At 38.1% G+C, this 13188-nt stretch overlaps 1 protein-coding gene across 2 annotated transcripts in view; it reads left to right on the top strand.

Annotated features, from left to right (window-relative positions):
- The window catches only part of C1QTNF8 (C1q and TNF related 8), a 30130-nt gene extending 17444 nt beyond the window's left edge, over nucleotides 1-12686 (top strand). For both annotated transcript variants that reach the window (XM_074195995.1, XM_074195996.1), the window contains exons 2-3: nucleotides 9935-10159; nucleotides 11258-12686. In XM_074195995.1, the coding sequence (XP_074052096.1) occupies nucleotides 9943-10159; nucleotides 11258-11805 (765 nt within the window). In that variant the 5' untranslated portion in view covers nucleotides 9935-9942 and the 3' untranslated portion in view covers nucleotides 11806-12686. The remainder of the gene's footprint in view (nucleotides 1-9934; nucleotides 10160-11257) is intronic.
- The last annotated feature ends 502 nt before the right edge of the window (nucleotides 12687-13188 follow it).

The following is a 13188-nucleotide window of genomic DNA, read 5'->3' as shown; positions in this document are numbered from 1 at the left end:
CTACCCATACCTGAAGAAAGATGAACCTCCTCTACAATATTCTTGACGGTCATTCATCTATTTGCTTGAAGACCTCCAACATGAAAAACTTGCTACCTCCCAAGGCAGTCTATTTCACTTTAAGATAGCTCAGTTTGGAGGTAATCTAGTACAGTTTAAAAAACAACAGGAGAAAAAAATAGCTTGAACCCAGGTTTCTATTATTTTATTATTTATTGATTGATTTTCATTAGCTCTGCAATTGACTTATTCTCTGCCCTTAAGCAAATTATTTGACTTCTCCATATTTCAGTATCTTAGTTTATAATAGGAAGAAGTTGGATTAGCAGATTTCTTCAAGCACTGACATTCTGTGATTCTCCTAATAGCCTAAGTTTTTTTTGGCAGTCATCATCAAACTGTTGACTCATAATGAGTTTCCAGTAAAACCAATCCTTAGGTCATTTTCTTGCCATTCCATCCCCATCCTGTTCTAACACAGCTAATTCTTGAGCCCAAGTATAGGACTTTACATTAGTCACTATTGAATTCTATCTTCTTACATTGATCCCATCATTCTAACCTAGTGAAATCTTTTAAATTGTTAATTATATTATCTAGTATATTGGCTGCCTCACTCAGATTTGTGTCATTTTCACATTTAACAAGTATCACATCAGTGTTTTCACCCACTTCACTGACATTTAACAGAATAGGGCTAAGGACAGATCTCTTAGGCACCACACTAGAGACTACTTTCCAGGTTGTTATTATTCTTTGACCAATCAATCCTGCATCTACCATCTTGTTCTATTATCTACCTCATATCTTTCTACCTTTCTACAAGAATAAGAACCACTGTCAAATACTTTATTTTTATGAAAAAGTAACATAGATGCTCCCCTAGCTTAATGCTAGTTCCCTACCCAATCTCTCACTTACTTTTGCAACTCCCAGCAACTCCAATGTGGAGGAACTGGAGACAAGCAGGGTTCACCCACTGTCTCCTTTTACTAGTGAGGCCAGATAAGAGGTTAACTGGGGATAAAAGGAAGCCTGTCCAATACTAATCTCTGATTTGTCTACATATTAAAAGTTCTAGGGGAAAACCATTGTCCAATATCTGCCATTTAGAGGATGGAAGGGATTTCATGACCAATGATTAGTTATCAAATGAGTAGGGACTTTCTCCACTGTGGTGGGGCTTTTCTTGTAGAGATGTGGCTGGAGAATGTGTTATGCACCTCTTTATTCTTCAAAGTGTAATACACTTAAGTGACCGAAGTTATTATGGGCAGAAGCCAGGCTCTTTCTGATGGAAAGTCTCAGATTGAACTACAGTCAAGGGGAAGTCAGAGATTTCTGTGTGGACCACTTGGATTTGACCTCCAGATTTGAGTATTTAATCCTTCCCATCATAGAGGAAAGCATTAAGGAAACTTTTTTCCTTACCTTAATTATAGGAATCTTATCTGGTCATTTAATAGAGACAGAAATATTCTGGGAATCAAAGACTGTAACAATCCTATAGTACTTTGACCTGATCTGGCCATATTTGAAGATGAATTTTGGGCAACACAATTCAGAAAGATAATGAAATCATAAATCAAGAGATGGAAAGGGACTGAGAGGTCATCCATCTTAGTAAGCTGTCAGTTATTTAGTAAATAGCTATTATTAAGAACCTACTATGTGCCAGATTTGTACAAGTATAGAATAAAACACTCCATACTTGAGAAGCTTATTATGTTTTACTAAAAGTGCAAATATATATATATATATATATATCTTAAATATAAAGTGAATAAATACATAGAAATGTATTATACATTTTGTAACAAAATTATTTATGAATATATCATGTTATATGTTTATAACACTATATATGAAAATAACACATTATATTCCTATATGTAATATATTTAATATGTATGTTGAAGTTGATTAACTTATCCAAGATTCTATAGGCAGTGTCAGAAGTAGGATTTGAAGCCAGATTAGTTGACTTACTAGTTGGTACTTTTTCTCTATATAGAGATGTAAGACAAACTGTAGTACAACCTGCAGAAGATGAGCAGGATGGTGAGGGAACTGGAAACCATGGAATTTTTGAGGACTGAGCCAATCATGGGAGAGAAATAACTGGGGAGATGGGGTAGAATATTAGGAGTTGGGCTCTGATGACATCATAGAAATGTCTAAAGTTACTGTCATGAGGAAGAGGGAAATAGACCTATATTAATTGCTCAAATCCAGAGGAAAAAACTAGGAGCAACAAATGAAAGTTGCTGGGTTTGTTATTGAGTTATATATGACTCTTTGTTACCCTATTGTTTTGTTTTGTTTTAGCAAATATGCTGGAGTGGTTTGACATTTTCTTCTCTGGCTCTTTTTACAGATGAGAAAACTGAGACAAATAGAGTTAAATGATTTGCCCAACTCACACAAATAATAAGTGTCTGAGGCTGGAGTTGAACTCTGATCTAGAATTCTATCCAATATGCCACCTAGTTGCCCCTAATGGAAATATAGGGTAGCAAATTTCTATTCAATATAAAAAAGAGTTCCTAAAATGGAAAGCTATCATTCAAAGTAGGGAGGGAATTCAAATCTATCACTAGAAGCTTTCAAGATGGGGGCTGGATGACCACTGGTCATGGTATATGGCAGAAAGGATCACCTGCTCAGGTGCTACTTGAACTGGCTCACATTAGATATCCCATTACTGAGATTCTCGGAATCTGTGACTCAGACCAGTACACAGGTGGCTTTATCTCTGCCCAGCCAGGCAGAATTACTCTGAGCTCTATCCCAGAGTCTGTAACACCACAGTGGCGCCATGCTTCAGAGCAGAGCAAACACTCTCTGTGTGTCTGGGCAGAATGAAAGATTACTTCCTGTCCTTCTTCACTGGTCCCATCCCTGGAGGCATTCTGGAGCACAGCTCCTGGGCAAATACAAACTTAACAGCCACACCCTGGTCAAGCTGACTGGCTGCAGGCACTATGTGATAAAGGATTATATAAATATATATATATATATATATATATACACATACATATATGTGTGTATATATAGAGAGACACACAAACACATATGTATAAATATATATATATATATATATATATATATATATATAATATACTGCCACAGGCTCTTTAAATTTGGTCAAGAATTTTTATTTCTATTAACTTCTATTGATCCTTAAACCAATAGTCTTATGGGGTGAAAAGGGAAGCTAACATTCATTCATTCAGGATTTATTAAGTGCTTGTTCTAACCCAGGCACTGTGCTAGGTACTGGAGACAGAGATGAAATGAAAATCATCAAATTTTCAAGGTGGAAGAAATTGTAGTGATCATCCAATCCAACTTTCCCATTATACAGATGAAAAAACTTGATAATAAGAGTGGGGAAGGGACTTGCTCAAGAGTATTAGGTTTGGAGTCAGAGGAGTGAAAAGAACTGGGTTTGAATCCTGACTCTGCCCTTTACAACCTATGACACCCTGGATTGTTCATTTAACTTTTAGGCGTCTCAGTTCCTTTTCTGTAAAATGGGGTGGGGAGAGAATTAAAAGTTCCTTAAAACTAGCTCTAAATCTATGATCCCAGGACATAATGAGTAACAGAGTAAGTGACAGAAAATCAGAACTTTAACTGAATAGTTCTTTTCTGCATTCACCTTCTGAGATTGTTTTCACTTCTCAAGTACATTTCTGATTTTCATTTTTCCCATTGTAGCTAAAGGTGATTCTTTTTTCTGCCTTATTCACTTGGTGGTCTTTCTCTTTCCACCACAAGATAAACAACCCATGAAGATTCATATATGTGTATATATATATGTATATATGTATATATATATATATACATATATATATACATATTTTTCTGGATTTCAGGATAAGAAAAATATTAAGGTACACGAAGAGTTGTAGATGAGAGAAATTTAGATCTGATCATTCTCCTTCCCCTTCATTTCCTCTATCCCTGTCCCCCATCACCAAATCTACTGTTACTAAGCAGTCACTAAGGAATACACTGATGTAAATGAACAGATTTTCTACTGTTTCCAGTCTGCAGAGAGCTCCCACTATCTTTCTTGGGTTTGTGTTGCTTAGGTGTTGTGTTCTAAATGGGAATGCCACTTTTACTGCCAGAGTTCCCCCAGACTGTTAGCTCCTAAGGAGAATGTTTTCTATCACAGCTAGCAAAAGACCATTATAATCTTGAACCACTATTTTTCACCACTCTCTGAATCTGTGTTTCTGTGTTCCTTTCCCACCTATTTCCCCACCTTCAACCACCTTCCCTACCTTAATAAAAACAACCATCTAGATCCCATCAAGAATAGCAAAATCCTCTGGAAAGACTATTGATTTAGAGTCAGAAGACCTGAGTTAGAGGTCTAACTCAATCACTTAATTACTTGTGCAACCTTAGAAAATTTACTCAAGGTCTTTGAATCTTCCTTCATCTGAAAAAACTGAGGGATTTGAACTAGTGAAACCCCAAATTCTTCCTAGTTACAAATCTAGGCTACACTAGGGGTGGAGAGATGTATAGATTTCAATTCAACTTAAGGAAACCTGCATTGACAATTTGTGCTAGGGCAAAATGGATAGGGTTGTATGTACTTGGTGTGGGAGCAGGAGGGGTTGAGAACCCTATCAATGGAGATATTTTTTATAAACAAGGGTTGGGTGACCTCTTTTCACGGATGATAAAAATAATATCAATGTCATTCTCTCAGAATGATGAATATTCAAGTGGTAACCAGGATTTTTGTTAAGAAAAACAAAACAAAACAAAAAATACTGTAGCTATCTGTCTTACTCAAATACAATTAGCTCAAAATGATCAAGCTGTTAGTTTACTAAGTGATTATTCCTCCCAAACCCCTTGAAAGTAAAAATGTCATGAGAGGGATGGGAGGGGGTGGAAAGACTTTGGGACCATTGGTCAAATTATGAAGTTAATTAAATTTATAATACCACTTGAATGCATTCATCCACTAACCCACAAATCCAGTGCCAAGTAACAGAGATACAAAGACTAAAGCAAATGAGCCCCTTGTCCTCAAGGAGCCTACTGTGTCCTTCAAAACCTACCTGTCCTCTTTCCATATCCTTTGTTAGGTGGTTGGTTGATATGATAAATTAATAAATACTAAGGGATTAGTAGTTGATATGTGTATCATTCCTTTAATTTTGGCCACCTGGAGACCCAGTACTTTCCCTTATAAAAATGAATCTCTAATGGTGAAATTTCAAACACCATGACAATATTCAAAATTACTGTAAGAAAGGAAAATCTGTCAATGGTGCCCTTTAAGCTTAACAACCCTCCCATTTTGCCAATATATGAAGACAACCCCCGAGTTTCTAATTAGTTGTACAACTATTACAGGCTAGCCTTTCTTTCTGTGAATTTAATGTTTGTCCATAGTCACACAACTAATGAGCAGTGGGGGCAAGGCCTGAGCCTTTGATGAAAAGTTTGTAGGAAGTAGAACAAGTGAGGAAGATGAGGGAGCATTAACAGACAAGTCAACCTATGTGGAATGAAGCCTCTTTTAAGAAAGGGGGCTTGCTATCCAGACTCAAACAGGTAGAAGAACTTCAAGTAGGATTTCTCTATCTTTAAAAATGTCAGATCAAAGTACATCAGAGACCTTATCAATTCTGGTATTCTATGATGGTAATAGAGTTTGAAATGGACAACATCCCTACTTTCTCCTGAATTGGTCAGGAAAATGTTAAGGAAATTTCCCCATTTAGAAGGTCTGGCTCAACTGGTGCAGACAGATTGATGAGTTTTAAATCTCCGGTGTGGATCCTTTCCTGGGCAGGAATGAATTGTGCCCTTGTCTGACCCAGCCAAAGTCAAGTGGTACTCCTAAGACAGAAAAATATTTGACCAACGGCTGCACTGGGCATAGCCCCAGGAGACTGGGACTTAGTACAGAGAATCCAGGGTCACAGGCCACAGCTATTCCTGATCTTCCTTTAGAAAGAGAAGCCAGATGAGGAGGGATTCCCCAAGGTTCCAAACAACTATCCCAGTCCCTGCCTTGAAGATAGTACAGAATTTGCTACTAAGAAAGAATACCAAAAATGCAGAGTTGTCTTGAGTATTGTAACCTTGAGATCTATACTAGAAGTAAATCTGTTTTTATGCCTGCCAAATTTCTATTATCTTTGGGGCTATGCAAAGATAGCATGATAGCATAGCTTGGTCTCTTGGATGATGCAGGTGTGCAAGTGACTTACCAAAGATAGATTCAGAATCTGCAGACTTGCTCTCTCCCTTTCATCTCCCTACCCAAACACATACATAAAAATTAGGTTGTGAATAGAACAACCACAGTGGATAAGACAAGAACCCATATTCCACTTCACCAAGCCCTCCGAGTTCTCACAAAGGGTAAAGAAAGGCAAATGTTTTTCACTTCCCTTAAATTAAGAACATTGGCCCAGGCAATCTGCGTAAATTCAGAGCAAAAAGAAATAAAAAGGTCATTTAGTCCAAGCGTTTTATTCTGCAATTGAGAAATGAAGGTCCATCATGAGGAAATACGTGATTTAACCAAGGGCAGAGCTCTGGTCCTTTGACAACAAATTCTTCTTGGCTGTACCATACTGATCATTTAAAGATGTGAAAGGTCTTACTAGATTATAAAGATCTCAAAATGTGTGAATAATTTTTTTTAGGGAAGTAACCTAGTGGGAGTGGGAGAAGACCTAGGTTTATCTGCTGTGTGAGCCTAGGCAAGTCATTCAGCCCCATAAGTGAGGGACTTATCTCAATTTCCTAAATGTTAGCACCAGATTGGATGGGAAGTTATTAATTCCTCTTCAGACCTTCCACAAACATATTGTTCTATAGGCTTATTTTTGACAAGAACTTGTAACTGATGTAAGGAGATCCAGACTTTACACTGGGGCAGAAAACATACAGAACACCAACCACTGCCAATAAGCACATTTCTTCCCCTCCATTGACATTTTTAAACCCTGTACCTCCTTCTGCCTGCTCCAGAGTTGCTAGTCCTTCAACAGTAGAGAAATTTCAAAACATCCTTTCTCATGCTTTCTTCCTTTAGGTCACACCTCACTTTTGTCCATTTATCACCCCAAATACATACACTGTTTGCCCCAGATGTAAAAATTACTAGTTATAGCTCTACTTCTGGATTAGACACTTACTAACCACCTGACCATGGACAATTCACTTCCTTCTTCAAGTCTAAGATTATTCATCAGTAAAATAGTGCTAAAAACTAATACCTGTCTTATAGTCTAACAGGGTTGTAGTGATTCTCAAATGGAGAAAGACACATGAAAGCATTTTAGCAGTTCAAGTATAAGGAACTATTATCATCATCATCCTTGTTATTATTGCTAGTAGCAGTAATCATAAATCATTCCCAAATAAATGAGTTCAAACTGAGGAAACCACAGTCCCATTGATGGCAGCTGAGCCATGTGGTATAGAGAACTAATCTCTTAAAGGCCCCCAAGAGAGTGACCAAAGCAAGATAAGCTCTTGTTGCTTTCCCAGAACTAGGGGCTATATCTTTCCTTCATGCTGAACATTTAATAATACTTTCTTCTGAGCTCCCAAAGAAAGACAAAGAAATCTCCAAGGAGGACTAAAATATAAACACATAATAATCACACTTCTTCCAGTCGTTTATCAGAAGAAAACATAGGGCAGTGAAGACTGGGGAAAGATCCTTTGGAAAGTAATAGTGAAATCTCCCAGAAACTAGAGATGCTATCTGAGAGTGATTATTTTATCCTCTTATTTTTATTATTTAGTGAGATTATTGGAAACTGGCTCTATTTCTGATTTACACTAAACTTAGCTCTGATTTTAGAAGGCTATAAAATGATGAAGGAAGGAAGGAAGGAAGGAAGGAAGGAAGGAAGGAAGGAAGGAAGGAAGGAAGGAAGGAAGGAAGGAAGGAAGGAAGGAAGGAAAGGGAAAAGAGGGAGGGAGGGAGAAAGAATAGGGTCTTTAGAATAAAAACTAATCATTGCTCTTCAGATGTTCAGTAGACTGAGATATTAAACCCTTTAGGAAATGGGAGTCAATTATGCAGAGAGTAGAAAGATGTTTACTTCCATAATTACCAAATTTCATGATGATTTGGTGCTGGGTCAGCCAGGAGTGAAAACAATAGTGGTACTTAGTGAGATGTAACAGATCCGGTTCAAGGATTCAATCATCTCCTTAATCTATAAATGGATTATGATCACATTCTACTCCATTGTCTAAATTCCAAGGCTATCTAATAATTGATGTCTTCCCTACCCCACATGATCCATGACTTCTGAAATTCAGAAAACACTTATTGAACTTTTATCAATGAGAAACTCAGTGTTATAAAGAATCCTCCTTAAAGTCAATAACACCTAAATTCAATTCCTGGTGCTTCCAGGAAATTCTGTAAAACTATAAATTGCAAATCAAATGCCTGTCTGCACTGTTAGAGGGAATTTTCCTTCTAGGATTACCTTAAAAGCATAATTCAGTTCCTAAAATACTGTTTTCTGGGCTCAATGCCCCATAAGGAGACAAATAAAGCAATTCAATCTCTATAGTACTCAGTAGACTCAGTGGATTCATGTACACAGGCAAAAAGAAACTCAATGCTTGCTCAGTTCATAGTACTGACCATAATAATTGATTAAAATGAGAGCTCATTGCTGATATAAGGAAACATTTCACAGAGAAGATGGGACTCTCACACAACTGGGCAGGATAGGTAATAATCAGATAAGCTCTAGAGGAAAATGGAATTCCAGAGACTTTTGGCAACTATCTATTTGGCAACTGCAGAAAAAAATATAGTCCTTAGTCTATTCAAGACCCATCCCAATCTGAGTCCAAGTTTTATTTCTGGGGCAGGTTGGTGAAGGAAGTAGGTAGAAATCTGGTTCTTAGTTGCCTGAGATATTAAAAGTTGTGGATTAGCCAGCATTTGTTCTTCCTGGCTCTGAGGTTGACCCTCTAACCATTACACTCTAATGCCTTTTTCTAGCTATAGCTCTAATTCACTTAATTTCCATGACCATTATTCATGATAACGTGATAACTTGCATTCATCTCATACAAAAGATAATGAGGAGCTGGTTCAGAGTAGAATCTTGAATAAAGTACTTTATGACATAGGTTACATGAATGTCCTTATTAAAGTTAATACTTGGGGCATCTAGGTGGCACAGTGAATAGAGCACCCACCCTGGAATCAGGAGTACCTGAGTTCAAATGCGGGCTCAGACACTTAATAATTATCTAGCTGTGTGACCTTGGGCAAGCCACTTAACCCCATTGCCTTGCAAAAATTCCCCCAAAAAATAGAAGAGGAGAAGGAAAGATGGAAAAGCTGATGTCTCCCTCCTCTGTTCTCCCTTAGTACCTTACCACAATCGAGGGTCAGAGCTAAAAGTGATCTTATTGATCCTGTGTACAATCCTTTTGTTTTACTCATGAGGAAACTGGGATTAGATAGAGCACATTCACATGCTTACATGTGAATGACAGAATCTCAAAGCTGAGAGGGATGTTAGTGACCACTTACTCTAACAGATACCTCAATGTCTGCATGCAAGAATCCCTACCAGAAAAGGTATCGTGTGGTACTTGCTTAAATATAGTAATGAGGGGAAAGACTCTGCCTCTCAAGTGGCATTCTTTGCCTGTGTTTTCCCCAGCAGACTGTAATCATTTTGAAGGCAGGGACTGTATTGTACCTCTTTGCACTACCCACAGAGTTTATATGGGACTGAAAAAATAGAAAATGAGTTTTAAAAGATCAGTTAATGATCCCATATATGTACACATACTCTCTCTAAAGTAATCTGAAGAACAAACTAGCTTGTTAGTTTTTTTGGGGGGGACACCTAATTTCTTATCTGATTTGGTGATACTTTTGCTTCCATTTCAGGAGTTGAGATGGGGTCCTTCCTCTTTATGCTGTTGGTTTTGGTGCTATATACTGAGGCCTGGCCAGACTTGGGGCAATCCAAACAGAGTGCCCAGAAGTGTGTGCGATGCTGCAACCCCTCAGGCCCCCCTGCTGCTGTCTCTGCCTCTTCTACTAGGATGAGTAACTATCCCTCTTGGGTGATGCCCCGGCTGCAACCCACCATTGACATCACCATTCTTAAAGGTTAATTTATGCCTCCCATATTGCATCTGATAAAGGGGGAACCGCAAAACCTCATCCAGCCTCCATGGGTTCTCTGGAACCTGACAGGAGGGATAGAGTCAGTGAAAGGAACTGAGTCACCACAAAGGTTTGAAGGCAGAATTATTCATGTCAATAGATAACTCATAAAGTTTAACTCTTCCATTTCTGAGACCAAAAAAGTGTGGTTTTAATTTTAATTTTAATTTTGTATTTTAATAATATAACTTGCCTCCAAAATTGAGTGTTTGTAATAGAAAGATTGCTGGGCCAGAAACACTAAACTGGGTGTCAGGAGAGCCCTAGCACTAAAATATACTCTTTGTAAACTTAGACAAGTCACTAAATTCTAGCTGCCTATTAAATAGGGCTAATGATAATTGTACTATCTATTTTACACAGTTGTGAGAAAAAGATCTTTTTAAACCTCAAAGTACTATAAAATAGGATCTACCATTATGATATTTTTATTATTATTCATGGTTGGTTGTTGTATTTTGTTCTCCAAGATCATTATAGGAGAGTCAAATTATAGTAAGTCTGACTGTGACTGATCAGAACAATACAAGCTTAGAATGCTCTATCCCACAGGTTGGGTACAAATAGGCAAATAGGCCATATGAATATTGGGGTAGATTCTCTAAATTTGCTCATCTGGCATTACTTAGGGCAATCAAAACCCTCCAAGTCCAGAAGCATAGATAGGTAGGCATTGTTACAGATTCTTCCTGATAGAAGATTATAAAAAGGAAGGGAAGGACTGGGGAAGAGTGAGGGTAGAAAGAACACTAAACTGGAAGAGGAGAGTGATGGAAGTTCTACCCTAGTCTTAAACTAATATTTTACCCTTTCTAGATTGGCTTTTTTCCTCTATTAAAATGAGGAAAAGTGGAAAGACATCTGAATCTAGAGTTTGATGATTTGTATCCCAATCTTGGACACCTCTGTCATCTTCTTTATTTGTGGGATGGAACAGGTTACTTAATCTTTCTAAACCTCCACTTTCCCAATTATATAATAAAAGGGTAATCTCTAAAGTCTCTTTTAGCTCTGATATTCTCTCTTTTATTTGGACTTCAGGAGAAAAAGGTGAATCCGGAGAAAAAGGACAATCAGGAGTAAGTGGGAAGGAGGGCATTCCTGGCCAACGGGGGTACAGAGGACGGAAAGGTCAGAAGGGACAAATTGGCCTACCAGGAAATTCCTGCAAGCACGTCTATGAAGCCTTCTCAGTGGGCAGGAAAAAAGTTCTCCACAGTTCTGACTACTTCCAAGATGTCACTTTTGACACAGAATTTGTGAATCTCTACAAACATTTTAACATGTTTACCGGTCGGTTTTCCTGTTATGTGGCTGGCATCTACTTCTTCAATCTGAATGTGCACACCTGGAACTTCAAGGAGACCTACTTGCACTTGATGAGAAATGACCAGGAAGAAGCAATCCTCTACACCCAACCCAGTGACCGGAGCATCATGCAGAGTCAGAGCCTCATGCTGGACCTGGTGGAGGGAGATGAGGTCTGGGTGCGGATGTTCAAGAGAGAACGAGAAAATGCCATCTACAGTGAGGAGTCTGACATCTACATCACCTTCAATGGTCACCTGATCAAACCTACTGAGGACTAGCTGCCCCTTTCCAACTCCCCCAAGACCCAAAGTCAGGAACATATGAATCAAGCACCAAGTATAGGGTATAGTGGGACAACCTCTGGGGACACCTGAGCCAAGTGGAACATATATTACCTGACTGGATATTTTCTGGGACTTGTAAGACTAAGATGAGTCAAGTGGAACATCCATCCTCATATTATAGACATGAGATTGAGATAAGATTCCTTTTAGCAGAGGCATGGTATGAGGAGCTATATTGCCCCCTGGATAAAATTAATTGGAGCCAATTTGGATGCACCTTTGCTCCTAAATGACTTGAGCTGTCTACATAGGTGCAGTTTAGCAGATGACTATCTTACCATTCCCTTTACTTTGTATATATAGACCAAGGTCTAAATCCCTTGAAGATTGCTTTTTTGGAACCCCTGCACAAATAGTTCACTCAATCTGTCTGCAACTCTGCACACCCACACATTTGCATACTATGTACATGTTTGCACATACATATATAAAACATATTCATATGCTATATACCAACATACATATATTCACACACATATGGAAAATAGCATTTTCAAAGAGCTTGTTCACTTAAGCCATGATAAGGGAGAGTACTGTCAGCATCACATTTGCAGCAATGACCTTATATTGAAATTTAACCTTGCATGGTTGGAAAACTTTGTCCTCCTCAGCTAGACTGTCGACTCCTCCATCACAGGTCATCTGTTCCATTTCTCAGTCCCCTGCACCATGAAGCTGATCATGGACTTCAGTGCTTGGTAACCAAAGGATCCAGTTGACCTGGAGCTCTGCTGCTACTGGATGGTATCTCTTATTCATTGCTCTTCTCTAACTGTATAATCAGTCACTTAAGGATTCTAATAAAGGGTGCTGTTTAAAGAGTCTTTCTCTTGATCATTGGAAATTGATGTAAATCACTCTTCAGGAAAGAATGGGGAACTTCCCAGGATAAGCCTCTGTCCCTGGTTTCCTCTCTCTAGACTACACATATTTTAGCCACTAGCCCAGAAAAATGAAACCATCAGTCTCAGTCAAACTCTTGAGTAATAAACAATAATCCAATTATCCAATAGTCCAATAATCTATATACACCTTGCTTTATAATAGTAGAAGTAATAAATAAAAATATAAAATAAATAATAATAGATAAGTGCCATTATTATTCACACTTTACACATAGAGAAACTGAGGCATACAGAGATTTTTTTTTGTTTTACCCAGAAACCTAACAAGTTTCTGAGGCTGGATCTGAACTCAGGTCGTCCTGATTCAAGACTCAGCATTGTATCCACCATGCCACTGTCTCCATTTTATAAATGAGGAAACTCAAAATATTAAGTGACCTGCCCAAGGGGAACAGAATTGTTAAGTATATGA

The sequence above is a fragment of the Macrotis lagotis genome, chromosome 8 (genome assembly GCF_037893015.1).
Source record: "Macrotis lagotis isolate mMagLag1 chromosome 8, bilby.v1.9.chrom.fasta, whole genome shotgun sequence".
In the NCBI taxonomy this organism is placed as follows: domain Eukaryota; kingdom Metazoa; phylum Chordata; class Mammalia; order Peramelemorphia; family Peramelidae; genus Macrotis; species Macrotis lagotis.
This window is presented reverse-complemented; position numbering and strand designations above follow the sequence as displayed.